General features: G+C 37.6%; 1 protein-coding gene across 1 annotated transcript in view; it reads left to right on the top strand.

Moving 5' to 3' along the window:
- Positions 1-18,065, top strand: part of LOC126809984 (glutamate receptor ionotropic, kainate 2) — a 155,575-nt gene extending 137,510 nt beyond the window's left edge. Inside the window, exons 10-14 of the mRNA XM_050534870.2 lie at positions 5,240-5,440; positions 7,583-8,143; positions 8,697-8,922; positions 10,826-11,085; positions 12,250-18,065. Of these exons, the coding sequence (XP_050390827.1) occupies positions 5,240-5,440; positions 7,583-8,143; positions 8,697-8,922; positions 10,826-11,085; positions 12,250-12,537 (1,536 nt within the window). The 3' untranslated portion in view covers positions 12,538-18,065. The remainder of the gene's footprint in view (positions 1-5,239; positions 5,441-7,582; positions 8,144-8,696; positions 8,923-10,825; positions 11,086-12,249) is intronic.
- The last annotated feature ends 575 nt before the right edge of the window (positions 18,066-18,640 follow it).

Here is an 18,640-nt window from a genome sequence, read left to right as displayed (position 1 = left end):
GAATGAAAATATCGATAATAAAGCACTAGGGTAAGATCCAGAGCTCGTTCATACGATCGTAATTAAAGTAGCTAAGTCTCTAACTCAATAGTCCTCCGGTTTCCTCCCACTGCTAAAGACCCCTACGCGCAAGCGAATTATTGAAATAAAATTAAAAACCATATGTTAGTCCCGAAATGACCTAGTATGTGTCGAGTGGACGTTAAACCCCATTTCTCTCTCTCTCTCTCTAACTCAATATCATCCAAAGTCTTCGACATTGAAAACACAAATTATTTGTCAATTTAAATCAACATTGATGTTGTGATCTTACAAGGAAAGGGTGGGCTTCTGATATCCAATAGGGTAAGACAAAAAAAAAACATTCTATCATTGATATACGATTCGTGTACCATAATGCGTTTCAGAGCCGTTTGTAACAAGTGACTCGATAAACGAGGCTATAGCTAGACATATTCCATAAGTCATGTCAACGGTGACGCCATATTCTTATCTCGAGAGTATGGGCAATAAATACTATCGGTGTAGACTGGCATAACCAGACGCTAGAGATTACCATAATATATGTAATTCAAAATATAAACAATAATTAATGATAAACATCCGTCAAGCACGTGATTAGAGTTGTTCTAAGGTTGTTGTTTTTTTTAGACCAACACCACCCCCGCAGTTCAGTAACCTCTTCATGACCAATCTAAGGTAACTTATGTCTTTTATCAAACGAGTATCAGATTGAGTGATAAATTGGCAAAAGATATAAGAGAAAAGAAAATGAGGAAATGGATTGGTCAACTTCTAACACCACCCCCGCAGTCCAGTAACATCTTCTAGTTGTGAATCAGAAGCAGAATTCGTGACGACATTTTATCACACCAGTGTCATGTTATGTGGATGACTGGTAAAAGAAAAACAAATATATGTTGCAGCAATAAAAAGAACCTGATTTAAAAAAAACGAAACGAACCAAAAAGAGAGGGAGAGAGAAGAGATTCCTATCTATGTGGCCTTTCAATGTTTGCATTTGTAGCTAGCTGGGGTATTTCCCTAGGCTAATTCCAAAATCTACACGAACCTGCTCAAGGTGTGAAATTTGGTTGGGAAAATATTCCTGTTTATTGAACACATCACCAGGGAATGTCGGTAATTGTAACCATATTGCTTCGTGTTATAATTTGTGAGAAAAAAATAGGCGAAAAATGAATGTCAGTTCGTCCCACAAGACAAATAACGAAATTATAGAGAACGCGTGCCACTTTACTTAAAAGCAATTTATTCTACTAGCGATCAAATCAACTAGTCGCGATCTATATAGAACGTGCTCCTCACGAGACTTGCACCACGAGAATATATTCTATTTTATATGTAAAGCTAGATTGGATCCTCGGTTTTTTTTCTCGCAGTGTTTATTGTGTGTTGTCATGTCAGATATATTAGAATTTAATTCATGTACGTTCTCGCATTCTACAATTCCAGCAAATTTAATTCTCATAAAGGTATGAATATTTGTATATTCCGTCCATTTCACATTAAATGGTTTGAGAATATTGAGTAGTAAATATACATTAGGAATATAAAAAAAATCGCGTTAGGTAATGGTGTTGAACACATTTTGGGTAGTAAATATCAATTGAGAATATAAAAATCGCATTAAGTAAGGGATGGAACAAATTAATGAGAACATACCCGTGTTGAACATAAAATGTATTTTTGAAAAAAAGGTAGGATGAACAATTTAAATGCAGACACAAAAAAATTCATTATTTCTAAATACTCAACACCACCTCAAACTTTGTTGTGTGGATCCCGTTTAAAGGGACAATAACACTCTTGCTGGCTTGACAGCTCCAAAAAATAAAAAAAAATAGCCTTATTCTAAGTACTAGATGTGTTAGTGTCTTACCTGTTGTGTAAATTATCCATTAAATCCTATTTTACTTGTCCAGAGGGTTCAAAAATATTTTTAAATCCAAGTCACATTTGAAAAGCTTTACGTCGGGCTTTTCAAATCATTTAGTTGAATTTTTCCAATTTTTTTAAATTAGGTGTGTTAAGATAAAATTTGTATCATCAATTAATTGGAATATTGTAAAATAGTACAATTTGTTGACCAGAATAAAGATTGGAACATATTATTCAGTTACAACAAGAGTGGTATTGAGCCTTTAAACCAAACCATTCATTGTAAACTACGCCTCTCTTGCAAAAACGGACATAAACTTTTACTCCGTATTTCTGACAATCCATCTTGTAAATGTGGATGGCCGAATGGTTAAAGCATTCGCGTTCACTCATAAGGTCTGTCATTGAGTCAACTGGCGTGGTTTCGATTTCCCGGCTGTCCAACCTCGTGGGTTTTTTCCGGGCCCTCCGGTTTTCTCCTAATGCTAAAGACAATTGAAACATAGTTTGTGTCGAGTGGGCGTTAGCCCCCACCCCACCCCACCCCATCTGATGCCCGCTATAAAATAATAAATAATCTACCGCCTAACCATCGAAACACTACTATCTTAATGCACGGAATTAACGACACAGAAAGCTCACTCAATATTTTTAAAACTGTCCACTGGTTTTTCGGAATCACGAGACGGTTCCAGGGACAACTATAACACATTCACTGTAATTATATTTCCATACTGTTTGTTTATTAATAAAATATATATACATGTATCTATATCTGACAGGGGAGGGGGTGGGGGTAATATCGGATATGATTGTTCCCCAATCCCTAAAGATATATTTTTATATATAAAAAAAATAAAAATAAAATAAAAAGGAGAATTACAATTATATATATAACTTAAAAAGAAAAACACAAAACAATTGAATATACAATGTATATATATATACATATGTGTGTATATAACTTTAAAAAAAAAACAGACTGAAAATTGAACAATTTGTTCCCAATGGTGCTTTTTAAACGTAAACCGATTATGAAGTTTAAAAAATGTATTATCTCCCCGAACCCTAAAGACTGATATGTTTTTTAAAGACTGTATATATGTTATATGTTCGATATAAAACACAAATTAGCTAATGTGTCGAGCATATTTGTTAGAACATAGAAGTATCGAGTATAAATTGTATTTTTGAATTATGCGAATAACAACTTGGCAACATGTTAAAAAAGTCTTTAAATTAGGCAATTTGTTTCCTATATAAATAGGCGTATTTGGACTGTTCTGATATATGACCTCTATCCTAAATACAAGAATTAATATGGATATATAAAAGAAATAAGTGAATAAACTACAAAACAATACAATGAATACTTAATCAACAACATTTCATATATACATATTTACACATCGGTCACCTGTCCAACCTCGTGGGTTTTCTCCAGGCCCTCCGGTTTCCTCCCACTGCTAAAAAACCTCTACGCGCAAGCGAATTATTGAAATAAAATTGAACCATATGTTAGTCCCGAAATTACCTAGTTTGTGTCGAGTGGACGTTAAACCCCATCTCTCTCTCTCTCTCTCTCTCTCTCTCTGTCTCCGTCTAGTCGCTCGGATGTGACGAAAACGAAAAACCGAGGTCCCGTGTAAACATTGGCGTGCATGTTAAAGATCCCTTGGCATTTGGAATTCGATATAAGAGTAGGCCGTAGTGCCTCTGTCCGGGCAAAATTTTCCTCATAGCACACTGTATGGTGTATGCCCGTTTTTATACGCCCAGTCGGAGCAGAACAGTAGGACCTTAAACCCCATTTTATTTCATTTCAGTTTGCAATAATACATCCCCGTCATCCCATGGTAAGATGATCACCATTCCTATTATAATGCGACTCTGGTATCAACCACTGAAATTATTTCTACGAATACCACAAATTTGTTTCTGAATTTTACTCGGACCCGTGGACCGCCTGTAGACACCAAAGACTTCCAGGATTCCACAGGTTGGGAACACTAATGTAAAGGACGATGCCATTCCTATTATAATGCGACTCTGGTATCAACCACTAAAATTATTTCTCCGAATACCACAATTTTTTTTCTGAATTTTACTGTAGACCCCAACGACTTCCAGGATCCCCAGGTTGGGAACACAGATGTAAAGGACGTTGTCCAATAAGATGTTACGGGGTTGACCGGTCAATCTGACCGATTTTAAGACCAATCAATCTTTAATCAAAACCTGTTTTTCCCGAAATCAGTGGGCTGAAGCCATCTTTAATGAATCACGTTGTGAACTACTTTATCAAAGTCACCAGAACCATAATGACCTATGATAAATAGAAATAAAGTTATTCTAATGTTGCGCCATTCAGAAATTTACTAGAACTTAATGGGTATAATATTGAAAATAGTGATAAATTGCATTGGTACTGATTATGAATGATTGACTGCTCATTGACTTAAGAATAATTTTAATTTTTACTGGGAGTTATATACAGGGATTTATATCCTAGGCAAGACGAAAGCTAGTTTATTTATTAGTTTCGTATTTCCATGACCAGACTGGGCGGAAATGGTTTTGATCAAAGTAAGGAATTAGGGATAAATAAAGAAGCCCAATATCTGGTTGATCTATGATGTTACGTCATTAAGTACCAAGAAATACACAGAGAAACTCCTTATTAAGAGTCATTAGCATGCCGTACTTGTTTTTGATCGCGGACGGATATCATAATTAACAATAACTAGGATGTTAAAGAGCATCAAAAAGATACCGAATTATATTCCTACATCGATTATAAATCTTATCGTCTCATAACTTCGCCCAGAATCAAGTAATTTGCCTGACATTTTCAATTTATTCATTTTTCATTATCTATTTTTGAAGGGGGTTGGGTGACGGAATGGTTAAGTGGTTGAGACAAGTGGCGTGGTTTGGGAAGTAATCCATTGGGAATAGTAGCACTATCCCTACTACATTAAAAATGTCACATTGTTGCAAACTGTAATATACTTGCCCTCTGATTTCACTTCCGGTTCATTAGTCTGGTAGCCACATCTCCATATTGATGACGTATAACTTCTTTGATAGGCATTTAGTAAGGGAGCCACGGTGGCTAGGTGGTTAAGACGCTGGCTCGCTAGCCTGGAGGTCTTGTGTTCGATCCCTGCATTGGCCGAGAAAGTTCATCTGGATTTTCCAACGTGTTTGCCCAGGAAAAATACCTCTCATGGCACACTATATGGCTAATATCTTCATTATACCGGTTGGTGCAGAAAAGTGGGACGTTAAACCCCATTTTATTTATTTGCCCTAATAAACAGTAATTTATTTGTTTCAGGAAGCGCCGTACATAAAAGAGAAAGAGATGATTGGTTCCGACGGTATTAAATATGAAGGGTTTTGTATAGATTTACTCGATGAAATATCCAGAATAGTCGGTTTTAAATATAAAATAGAAAAAGTACCTGATGGAATGTTTGGCTCTAAAGATGACGAGACGGGAGAGTGGAATGGTTTAGTAAGACAAATAATAGATAGGGTAAATATCGTCACAAATGTTTTATTTATATTTTATTTTGTCCGTATTGGCCTGACAGCAAAATTGTCTAGTCTTTCGGATGGAACGATAAACTGAGGTTCTGTATGAACATTGTCTTGGGCGCAAATAACCCTTGGCGGCTGAAATTTGAAATAGGAGTAGTTCGTTGAGCCGCTTTCCAGGCATATCGTAATTCCAAGCCCGTCTTCATCAGCCCAGAGGGAGCAGAACAGTAAGACGTTAAACCCTATTTAATCACTGTTATTTGCTTTTGTTGACGATTTTGCACATGAAGAGCGGCTTTTAACTCTATGACGTCAGATATTTGACTAACCAATCAGCGTTGACGTTTCTAATGGGTTATCCACAGTAACTAAAAATCCCAGTGTTTTGATAAATCTAATAAATGATCTTGTATTTTTTTTCTAACTGAAATATGATTATTTATTTTTATTTTTTTTTTTGGGGGGGGGGGGGCCGACAACTTAATCGGAATTTTCTTTAAAGGTCACACACGCTTCTTTTAATATTTATTTTGCCAGTAAAGTCTATCTCGGTTTTGAAAAGAATTCAATTGTTTATATTAATGTATGACGAATTTGCTTACTGAAAATCCATGTGTCTTGTGACCTTGTATGTTTCAATTAGGAGATAAACACTTCTTGTTTCGCATTTAGAGGGGAGTTATTGTCCAATAGACATGTCCTGAGATCATTAGGACCCAAGATGCAGGTTCTAGTGTAAAATCTCAGGACATGTCTTTTTGGACAATAACACCCCTCTAAATGCGAAACAGCAAGTGGTTATCGATATTGTAACATGTTATTTTAGCATTTTAAAAGAAATTACTATAACAGAGAGGTGTTATTGTCCAATCGACAGTGTCTAATTGACCAATCAAAACGCAAGATTCACCCTTAAGCATGTTACAATGTCGTGTTATACTCCTTTGGTGTATGTCATGATAGACATAATAAATATTATAGACTCCTTTGGTGTATGTCATGATAGACATAATAAATATTATAGACTCCTTTGGTGTATGTCATGATAGACATAATAAATATTATAGACTCCTTTGGTGTATGTCATGATAGACATAATAAATATTATAGACCCTAATATATTCGTGAATTGACAAAAAAAACTGTATTATTATTTTAGCAGTTATAGTGCATCTTTCAATCAAAACTTGCCTAAATGAGATTCATACACAGAGCTGCCAATGAATGTGCATACTATAGCAACCAGTCTGATTAAAACACAGATCCTATTTCGTTTCGTTTTTATATAGTTCAAAATTTCGTTTTATTTGTCTTCACTACACTAGGACCTGGAACCTGCGTTCTGGATGGCATGAGGGGTTAGTCAATGAAACCATCTGTTACGGCGACTTCTTGGTGTGCGATGCACGGAACTGTGGGTAAACCACTAGAAACGTCAACGCTGATTGATTGATCAATGTCTGACGTCATAAGGTCAAAATCCGTTTTACAATCCTGACGCGGCCCCTGACATCGAAAGTATAAAAAACAAAACTATATAGATCTGTATTTTAATCAGAATGTATAGCAACAATTTAAAAAAAGGGGTAACTAGGGAACCATAACGATAATTATAAAATAACATAAAATTAGGTAAAACCTCGAGTGAATAGCCACGTCTAGACTTTTGACTTAAACACAGAAACTGGTCAGGTTTGTCCGATATCAAGAGGGGGTTTGTTTCAGTGAAGCATAGGCGAAGAGAGCATCTTATATGTTGTTGTTAAGCTATTATCTATTTACCATTACTAAACATGGCTCATGTCGCCTGTCGCATTCTCAAACTTAAGTTAAGAATCTCAAAACTGTTCGCCTTACTTTAGCTAAAATATAACCCTTTATAAAACCTTTGTTTTCTTTTAATGTATCAAATAGACCAATAGGAACGTTGTGCAATGTTTTGTGTTCCTGGATCACATATATTTCTTATAAACAGTGATTGAAAGTTGAGTAAATTCTCAACTTAAGTCTAAGAATGCTTTTTGAACTCGTAGCCTGGTCCGTGTGTGGAATGTTGTCTCTGTTCTATGTTTAACTGGTCAGTTTTTGTTGTATCGATTGCCAAAATATTAAAATAATCCTTTTCTTATCATTTCAGAAAGCTGATTTAGCTGTGGCGCCATTAACCATTAGTTATGTTAGAGAACAAGTCATTGATTTTACTAAACCATTTTTAAATTTAGGGATAACGATATTGTTCAAAGTACCCAAGGGTGAAAAACCCGGACTATTTTCGTTTTTAAATCCGTTAGCCGTAGAGATTTGGCTGTATGTGATCGGCGCGTACTTGTTAGTGAGTTTTACAATATTTATTCTGGCGAGGTTTAGCCCGTACGAATGGTACAATCCGCACCCTTGCAATCCGGACACGGATACAGTGGAGAATACATTTAATTTAGCCAACAGTTTTTGGTTTACAGTCGGAACGTTGATGCAGCAGGGTTCGGACGTGAATCCCAGAGCAGTGTCTACTAGAATAGTGGGTGGCACGTGGTGGTTCTTCACCCTAATTATCATATCCTCATATACAGCGAACCTAGCGGCGTTTTTAACTGTGGAGAGAATGGTCTCCCCTATCGAAAGTGCTGAAGACTTGGCGAAACAGACGGATATTTTATACGGAACTCTTAAAAGTGGCTCCACCATGACCTTTTTCAGGGTAGGTAACTCCATGTCATATCTATATTTAGGTAGATACTATAGCGTGTCATGTCCCGAAAGAGAAGGTGCCATCATATATTCATTTCCTTAAATGGGTCGGTATTCAAAAACCGGTTTGCTAGTAAAAATGCTTATCTGCATTATCTTTATCCGGGAAGCTATGGGGTCTAATGGTCTAAGGCGTACGATTTACATAATAAGGTCTGGAATTGGGTATAATGGCGTGGTTTCGAGCCCACACTGGAGCGTGACAAGGAGTAGGGCCGCATATCCATCCTCGTGGATTTTTCAGTTACGGACTGTTTCATCCCACTGCGAAAAGCCCCCCCCCCCCCCCCCCCCCCGGCCAACGTGAATTATTGAAATAAAATTGAACCACTAGTGTATTCCGAAATTATATAGTTTTGGCAGCCAGTAAGGCCGTATATAGCACCGCTGCCCGGACAAAGTTTCCCTTCATAGCACATTGTATGGTGTATATACCCGTCTTCATTAGCCCGGTCATAGCAGAATAGTAGGACTTTAAACCCCATTTTATTTCATATTTCTAGGATTCTAGTATAGATATATATAAAAGAATGTGGGCCTTTATGAAGGACCACGAACCGGGTGCACTGATGGATTCCTACGCAGATGGCATCAATAAGGTTCTGGAAGGAAACTTCGCTTTTCTGATGGAGTCGACGACAATTGATTACGTCATACAACGGAACTGTGAGCTCATGCAAGTTGGCGGACTATTAGATACTAAAGGTTATGGTATAGGAACACCAATCAGTAAGTATATTATATAACTTTTAACATACACCATGCAAGAGGTAACTCTACCTATTGCAGGTCTTTCATTTGGCCTGAAATGTTATATAAACTATTAATTAGACATTTATTAACTTATCCAAACCATATTCAACTCCCGATGCCATCTTATGTTTTGGATTCTCACTGGATTTGAATCCGATCTGCAGCTTAACGCTAATTTATGACTGAATCCAAAAATTGATACTCGAGACCATACCGACTTTAGTAATGATGATCGAGGCTAGGCCCAAATTTCAAAGGCTAATATCTCGGTTCAGTGTGGAGCAATTTGACTGAATGAATTTTTTAACATATTCCCTTACATTATTACGCGCAAGCGAATTATGTAAATAAAATTAAACCATGTTAGTCCCGAAATGACCTAGTTTGTGTCGAGTGGACGTTAAACCCCATTTCTCTCTCGCTCTCTCCCTTACATTATCTAGTTATTAACTCTTATACCGAATTCCAACTGCCAGGGGATCTTTTACATGCACGCCAATGTATGCACGGGACCTCGGCTGCTTGTCCCATCAGAACGACTAGACAGCTGTCTTTGTCAGGCTGTCTGTCCTGCAACACTGACAAGGGGAAACCACGTCGGAAACTTAGCCACCGTGGCTATCTATTTATCTAAAAGAAAGTGAACAGCCTAAGGTTTTAAAACAGTCGTGTCATACATAATACATCTTAACACACTCGGTACATAGAGGTTGGATGACCGAATCGTATTATTGAGTCAACTAGCGTGGTTTCGATTCCCCGCTTGTACGTGACACGGAGTAGTGACGCCTGTCTAACCTCGTGGGTTTTCTCCGGGTCCTCCGCTTTCCTCCTACTGCTAAAGACCCCTACGCGTAAGCGAATTATGGAAATAAAATTGAACCATATTATTATGTTAGTCCCGAAATGACCTAGTCTGTGTCAAGTTGACGTTAAACCCCATTTCTCTATCTCTCTCATATTACAGTATGTCTATAGAGCATATATAGCTGTCACACAAAAGTGAATAATATTAAGAACGAAAAGTTTGAATCCATGTATCTTCACGTATCAATTGTTTTTATAGAGTGGCATGGTGGCATAAAGTGTGAAATAGAAACACACGCTATCTTCTTCATCATTCCACGTGAATAACTTGTCATGACATATCGTCTGGTGGAACACATATTGAACTGTAATAATGGGAATTGACTTGACGTATAACGCCTTCATTTAACATACATCATTTCAACACGTCACTATGATTACGTCATCTCCACGTGACGCCTTTTCTAACGGCGGTTGATGGGAGTACAGTATAAAGGGGTCGTTTGATTGTCAAAAAACTTTGTCGACGATATCACCTTAGGTGGAAGTGGACGTAAAACACCAGAAACGAACGAAACGAACGAACGTCAAAAAACTAAATCTTAAATCTAGAATCATTTCGAAGATTGGAGCCAAAAACAAACAGTTTAACAAATTTCAATTTTATTTCACGCAATGTTACGTCTTTAGTTCGGTTAGGCCTAAGTATAGGTGGGACGCGGGGTTGATAACCGGGTGGTTAGCGCGTGCGCGCTGCGACATAAGGTCTGTCATTGAGTCATCTAGCATGGTTTGCATTTCCCGGTTGTACGTGACAAGGAATAGGGTCGCCTTTCCAACCTCGTGGGTTTTCTCCGGGTCCTCGGTTTCTTCCTACTGCTAAAGACCCCACCGCGCAAGTGAATAATTGAAATAAAATTGAACCATGTTAGTCCCGAAATGACCTAGTTTGTGTCGAGTGGACGTTAAACCCCGTTTCTCTGTCCCTCCCCACAATGTATAGGACGTCGCAGTTCTAAATCCATACAGTAGTTAGAACTTGTTATCATTCGTGTTGTACTTCTGTTTTCAGATTCACCGTACCGAGATAAGTTATCCATGGCCATATTAGAACTACAGGAGAATGGTCGTATCCAGATGCTTTACAATAAATGGTGGAAATCAACAGGAACGTGTACCAGGGATGACCAGAAAGATCAAAAAGCCAATGCTTTAGGTGTAGAAAATGTCGGGGGTATATTCGTCGTTCTGTTGGCGGGCCTAGCTCTAGCTGTCATGGTGGCCATGTTTGAATTCATATGGAAGTCGAGAAAGAATGCTGAGAAAGATAGGGTAAGTGTGTTGTATCTAACGATAGGGTAAGTGTGTTGTATCTAACGATAGGGTAAGTGTGTTGTATCTAAAGATAGGGTAAGTGTGTTGTATCTAAAGATAGGGTAAGTGTGTTGTATCTAACGATAGGGTAAGTATGTTGTATGTAACGCAATTTATACAGTTAGTTTTCCCGCCGTTGGTGTTCAATGGCCTTAATAATTTACAGTTAGATTGTCGTTTCAGAGGACGCTTATTGCTACCGCCCCCCCCCCCTCCCGGATCATTGAACTTGATATGTTTATTTCTTCTAATGTCCATGTTTGTCTTGTCCGCGGGTTTGTCTTGTTGTCTTGTCCGCAGGTTTATCTTGTCGGTGCTCCTATACTTACTAATAGTGGTGAAAGCCACGGATGTTAGACTTAATGATCCAGACACTTACCCTAACCCTATATTGGTCAGCAAGGATTATCACGTCTGTTTATAAAGAGTTTTTACACATGCCTCACAAAAATACACCACAGTTGATTCCGAATTAAGACTTTAATGCTTAGTTATTTCCCTTGACCGATCTCTATCTCAGCTGAATCAAAACGGTGGAGTGGGGGGATGCGTCAAGTCGTTGGAATAGGGCGGAAATCCGAGGTCCGGTGTAGAGAGATCCCCTGCTCTTTTATAGAATTCAACTGCCAAGGGTTATTTTACGTGCACGCCAATGTACACGGAACCTAGGTGTTCGTCCTATCCAATGGACTATACCTTGCCCTGCACTACTGACAAGAGATAACCACGCCGGAAAATCCAGATGAACAACACCGGGGTCGGACACCTGACTTCCACGTCTTACTCATGCTAGGTTTCCACTGTCGTGTGATGCGTTGCGATAGGATTGTCCCTATGGAATCCTCGATCTGGTAAATGCAGACACATTCGGATACGTTTCGATACGATCAACACGATTGCTACGACTGACCACAATATATAATAAGACCTGATAGGATCACCACGATTACTTCAAGATTAAAACCACGATTTCAATCGTAGCGTGTGAATCGTGATAGTGGGAACCTAATAGCAACGCCGAGTATTTAAATCCTAAATTTTCCGATTTCATATTTGTTTACAAGTATTAGTTTTGTATTTTTATTTGATAGTGGTTATCTTAATATAAATTCATTTCAGCAGTCATTGTGTTCAGAAATGGCGGAGGAGCTCTCATTTGCAGTGCGTTGCCATGGTTCTGCAGTAAAACCAAAATATAAAAACAATTGTAAGAAATGTGTGAAGGGAAGTGACGGCAAAGATCACGGCGTGGCAGGGTCATCGAATTCACCAAATGGCATCATTCAGTTAAAAGAAGTTCGTAAATCGCCATTACCGGGTCGCGAATTCGAAACGGAATTTCGGCCTGGGTATTCCAAAGACTTTAATGGTGACTATCTGCACGTGGAGTTTAGTGACCAGGATTCTTGAAACAGGTAATAAGTTCAATTATTGGACCAATCAGATTACAGTATAAAGGGTGATGGAGATGACGTAATCAATTCCTAAATATAGAATCACTTTAAGCAGATGACGTCAGTGAAATGCTATTACTAGCTGAAAACGTCATAAAAAGTAACTACGCCTAAGACCACGTACGTAACGCTATGATTCCGGTGATAATGACGTCATCTACTCTATTCCGCTCTTTTTATGGGAGATTACCAACAGTCAAGGTCACAGCATTTGGCAACATTCGTATCAAACATCTATTAAGCTTAATTAGTTTTATTTTGTTTTTCTTGTGTGTGTGAAAGGGCACAAGTTTTATTGCATCATTCGTTTAATGATACAAAAGATACGACGCCGATGCTGAATTTATTAATGGATGGTTAATGCGAAACTGTGGTGCTGTAGCGGGGTGGTAACATAAGATTCAGTGCCTTAGCAACGAAACCCCGTATGCAACAAGGACAAGGCTCCGAGGATAAAATTCACGGATGCAGTGCTAACAATTGCGATGATGTAACCTAGCAACGAATCGAGCAACAAACAGAAGTTATTTGCATATCAAAAGAGACAAAATGTTATCAATACGCATGCGTGTGTGATCATATACAATTTAAGTCTGATAACGAGATACTAAAAGAGCATGTAACATGGCGAGTGCTATGACGTATCAGGATAAAATGACGTAACGTTTTGTTATGCCTTGATTATCCAGACAGTATTATTCATAAGAACATCAACAGTTTTTTTTCCACATTAGACACTCGCTTTCATGCAACACATATTTTTGAAAGCATTTTGTAAAATTTTAAGCACAAAATGAAAATCATTCCAATTAATGGATCTTTATGCTAATGTGTTTGTAATTAATTGATATATAATTTTGAATATAGATAGTATTAGTTATGTTCCTTTATATTCCGGTTAACCCCCCAGTCATTAACTAATTAACTGGTTAAACCCACTTACACAGTATTGACGGTGTTTAGAACACGGGTGGGTTGTCCAGCCTAATTATCTCCCTTGGTCAGATTCCTAACTTTATCGCGGCCTATTATAGGCTCTGATATCCCTGAGACACCTATAATAATTAAATGTGATTTCAGTGCATTCGTTAAAGAGCATGTCCCCAAAACAGGCGCATTGATAGATATAGGGTTCTAATACCCGTAAAAAGGGGGATGTCGTAGGAAAAAGACCGAAGGGGATAGTGAGGCCAGAATTCATTGATAAATGCACGTTTACCCCCACTAAAATCTAAATCTATTAATATATTTCTTATTAAAATAAACGAAAGGGTTTTCTAAAACCTGGATATTATGATTTCTGTAAATTACAAAGGCAGAAAACAAATTACTGCGTCACCGTCGCCATCATAATTCCCACTTCACCCTCCCCATCCGTATTGGTGCAAGATACCCTTAAGACTCGAGACACTTCTTACTTGATAACCAAGACTCAAAATGATGCACCAATGAACTACCAGTTATCATAGGCATAAGTGTCGTGGAATGTATTTTACCCCACCCTTTTTACTAAATACGATGTATTATATGTATATTTAAGTGTTATTATGCTGTGGTGTAAATGATAATAATGAATTAAATTATTACTAGTATGTAATCATATTGATAAAGGCGCGGGTTATTCGCCGATACCTGGATTATTCTGTATATAATTCTGTATGTTTGTAGAAAGAATATGCACAAGTGTGATTTTATTATTTGACACATTTTCAGATTTAATAGATTTTCAAATATCATTTATTTTTTCTAAAATATCGCTTTTGTAATATTGAATTTTTGTCATTTTATCAACCATCTTGTATTTTTGCTATTTATTTCAGTAAATTGGTTTTATTTTGTAATTTTTTAAAGAACCCGGAGCAAAGTCGTCTCTTGCGTAATTCCTGAATTTTACTTTACCTTTACTGCGATGGACATATATTGTGTCCCTCTGATCTGTTTTAAATTCTTGTATTCCCCGGTTTAACGAATGAAAAACACAGACGATATTATAATGTCAAAATCAATAAGTATATTTTAAGGATGTACATGACCAAAGACTGGTTAATGACGACACATTATTCTCCTTAGCAGCTAATTGCTAAATGAATAAGACTGGGAAGAGCCGACTACATCCAAATTAAAGTTTTACGACATACCTGCTCCTGGCTCTTTAAAGATTACAGTTTTTAAAAGATATGTTTTTTTTGTTCCATTGTTTTTCATCTTTTGATTTATATTTATTGAGGTGAACTACATTTATTGTATTACAAGAGACAGTTTTACTGTTCCTATTCGATAATACAATAAAGTTCATATATATGTTGGATAATATGGAAATGCCAAAGGTAAGCCAAAGTTCCCATTTGATTACAGTGTAATCCTGTCATTAAGACCATTTAATAAAATTGGTCTTAACAGGGTGGTGGTCTTTAAACTGAGTTGGATTACAAGAGAGTTTTACTGTTGCTGTTCGATAATACAATAGATTTCATACATATCTTAGATAATATGGAAATGTCAAAGTTCCCATTAGATTACAGTTTAATCCTGATATTACGACCATTTAATAAAATTGGTCTTAACAGGGTGGTGGTCTTTAAACTGAGTTGGATTACAAGAGAGTTTTACTGTTGCTGTTCGATAATACAATAGATTTCATACATATCTTGGATAATATGGAAATGTCAAAGTTCCCATTAGATTACAGTTTAATCCTGATATTAAGACCATTTAATGACATTGACCTTAACAGGGTGGTGGTCTTTAAACTGAGTTGGATTACAAGAGAGTTTTACTGTTGCTGTTCGATAATACAATAGATTTCATACATATCTTGGATAATATGGAAATGTCAAAGTTCCCATTAGATTACAGTTTAATCCTGATATTAAGACCATTTAATGAAATTGACCTTAACAGGGTGGTGGTCTTTAAACAGAGTTGGATTACAAGAGAGTTTTACTGTTGCTGTTGGATAATACAATAGATTTCATACATATCTTGGATAATATGGAAATGTCAAAGTTCCCATTAGATTACAGTTTAATCCTGATATTAAGACCATTTAATGAAATTGACCTTAACAGGGGGGATGGTCTTTAAACCGAAAATGCCAAAGTTCCCATTAGATTACAGTGTAATCCTGATTTTAGGACCATTTAATATAATTGGTCTTAAAAGTGGAGTGGCCTTTAAACTGAGTTGAAATTCCGGGATTCGATATACATCTATTATAAGACAATAGCGATTGACCCGGCGTAGCTCCGGTTTAGCTGTGAACCGGAAGTAACATCACCAGGCCTATGTTCCTCTCCGGTTCAAGATACCTCTATACACCAAATTTCTGCAGCGGGGCAAACGACAGTCACAAATATTAGTATAGATTGTAGTCACACCTAAGTCTCATTAATACATCCAACCTCGTGGGTTTTCTCCGGGCCCTCCGGTTTCCTCCCACTGCTAAAGACCCCTACGCGCAAGCGAATTATTGAAATAAAATTAAACCATATGTTAGTCCTGAAATGACCTAGTCTGTGTCGAGTGGACGTTAAACCCCATTTCTCTCGCTCTCTCTGGTCTCGTGACAGTCAATACTTTTATGAATAGTTGGATTTCGAACTAATGTTCTCTTCTAATCTCAACAGGAAATATCAATGCACTGGAAATCGTCTGTGTGGCTGTTACCGCTCGGAAACATAGAAGACTTTTTCGGTGTTCTAATCGGGAGTTTGGGTGGGTGAATGGTAGGTCTGTCATTGAGCCAACTGGCGTGGTTTCGATTCCTCGGTTCTACGTGACAAGGAGTAGGGTCGCCTGTCCAATCTCGTGGGTTTTCTCCGAGTACTTCGGTTTCCCCCCACTGCTAGACACCTACGGGCAAGCGAATTATTGGAATAAAATTGAACCATATGTTATTCCCGAAATGACCAAGTTTGCGTCGAGTGGACGTTAGTCTCTCTTTCTCTCCCCTCTCTTCTCTCTCTCTCTATAAAATGTAATGTTATAGCTATATTTGGAATATGTTTAATATAAGTAAAATTTGTGGGCACTAATATACAGAGATGGTTCAACCACATTATTTTATTTAATGAAATTTAATAAAGCACTTTGTAATTATTTTCAAAGCCTCTGTGAGTCCTATCGAATTTTTCACGGCTTAATATCATCATATCATTGTAAATACTGAACATTAATTGAAAAACTTGTGGAATTAATTTCCTTTTTATATGAGATTAAACCATCACAAATTTATGATTTGGCGAGGGATGCCCAATCCCTCAATTGGTGTTCACAGACTTTAATTGGTGAACACAAGTATTATCCTATGATCGCTACTAAAGATCTCCACCTAATTATTCTCGGCATCCCCTGTGGTATCGTTCCGTTCTACTCCGATAACCCCTGGATCCATTCACAGGGGAGACACATAGTCAAATTATCTGCCCTTGATACTTCTACTATTTATATAGATCAATCAAGTGAGCGAAAGATTTCGATCAAGATTATTGTGCGGAACGTAAACAATGACGCTAAGTCTGGGCCCTGTTTCTCGAAATCATAACTAAAGATAAAATCCAAATTTTAGTAGATACTTCAATTTTGATCGGCTAAGCACTAAAATCAATCTAATATTACCCAATCAATTTACTAAAATTTGAATTTTATCTTAGTTCAAATTTCGTGAAACAGGCCCCAGGTCTGTAAACTGTTGAATAGTTCGTAGGATCAAGCTACGATAAAGGGAAGATAATTTAAATTCGTGAAAACCCCGTGGATGGACCAATGGGTTAGTGGAGTAGACCGGGACCATGCCACTGGGGATACAGATAATGCCACCTAATCAGATCTGTAGATATATCAACCTGATTGTTTGAAGAGGTTAAATAGTCCACGGGTGCAAGAGTCCACCGCTATACAACATATTGTACATATGGGAATAGCAAAAGAACCAACACGGTCTACTGAATAAATTGTTTCAATGGCATTTAGTAATTGAACTGGAGTCTACAGGTCACAATTCTATGGAATACATTTACTGCTTATTGTAATTGTATTCCATAGAATTGTGACCTGTATACGATCTCCTGAAGGTTCTGCACGATTTGTCAAGGTCAAGGTCAACAGCCATTGAACCATGACAATAACACTAACACACGACCGAATGAACATTTCCCGAATGTTTAGAAAAAAGAAAGTATCTTAATATGTTGAATCACTTTGTTGACATGGATTAGGCAAAAAAGAAAAAAAGAAAAAAGAATTTTAATTAGTATTTCGTGTACAAAAATGTAGCCCATAGGTTTTAATTGATTTAAATAATAATAAGAATGACAAATAATATTGTTAATGATGTCTTTCCAATTTGAATAATTTTGTAAAATTTAAAGATTGTTTTATTTTGTTTTATTCATATATTTTAGTTTTTATTTTAGTTTTGTATGAATGAACCGACGATTGTCGCATTATGTGTGATTTAGACTGTAAATAATGCAAGAACAAATAAATTTTACATGAAAAACTGAATTGTGGATTATTTCAGTTGTGCATCAATTCACAGATTAGCATTAGCATTGCCGAACTTGGAGGATGCCAATGGGAGTGGGTATTTTTTTAGTCGTGCCGAACTGGGAGACTGCACGGGGGAGTGGGTGGGTTTTTTTTTATTTAGCAGTGCCGAACTGGTAGGATGTCCGGGGAGTGGGTATTTATTTAGCAGTGCAGAGCTGGGAAGATTCCCGAGGAGGGGGGGGGGGGTATTTTCTTAGCATTGCCGAACTTGGAGGATGCCCGGGGGAGTTGGTAGGGTATTTTTTCAGCAGTGCCGAACTGGGAGGATGCCCGGGGAAGGGGGTACTTTGCCGAACTGGGAGGATACCCGGGGAAGGGGGTATTTTTTTTAGCAGTGCCGAACTGGCAGGATGCCCGGGGAGGGGGTATTTTTTTAGCCGTGCCGAATTGGGAGGATGCCCGGGGAAGGGGGTACTTTGCCGAACTGGGAGGATACCCGGGGAAGGGGGTATTTTTTTTAGCAGTGCCGAACTGGCAGGATGCCCGGGGAGGGGGTATTTTTTTAGCAG

Source organism: Patella vulgata, chromosome 2 (assembly GCF_932274485.2).
Source record: "Patella vulgata chromosome 2, xgPatVulg1.2, whole genome shotgun sequence".
NCBI classification, from domain to species: Eukaryota; Metazoa; Mollusca; class Gastropoda; family Patellidae; genus Patella; species Patella vulgata.
Note: the sequence above shows the minus strand (reverse complement) of the source record. Positions and strands in the feature narration are given on the sequence as shown.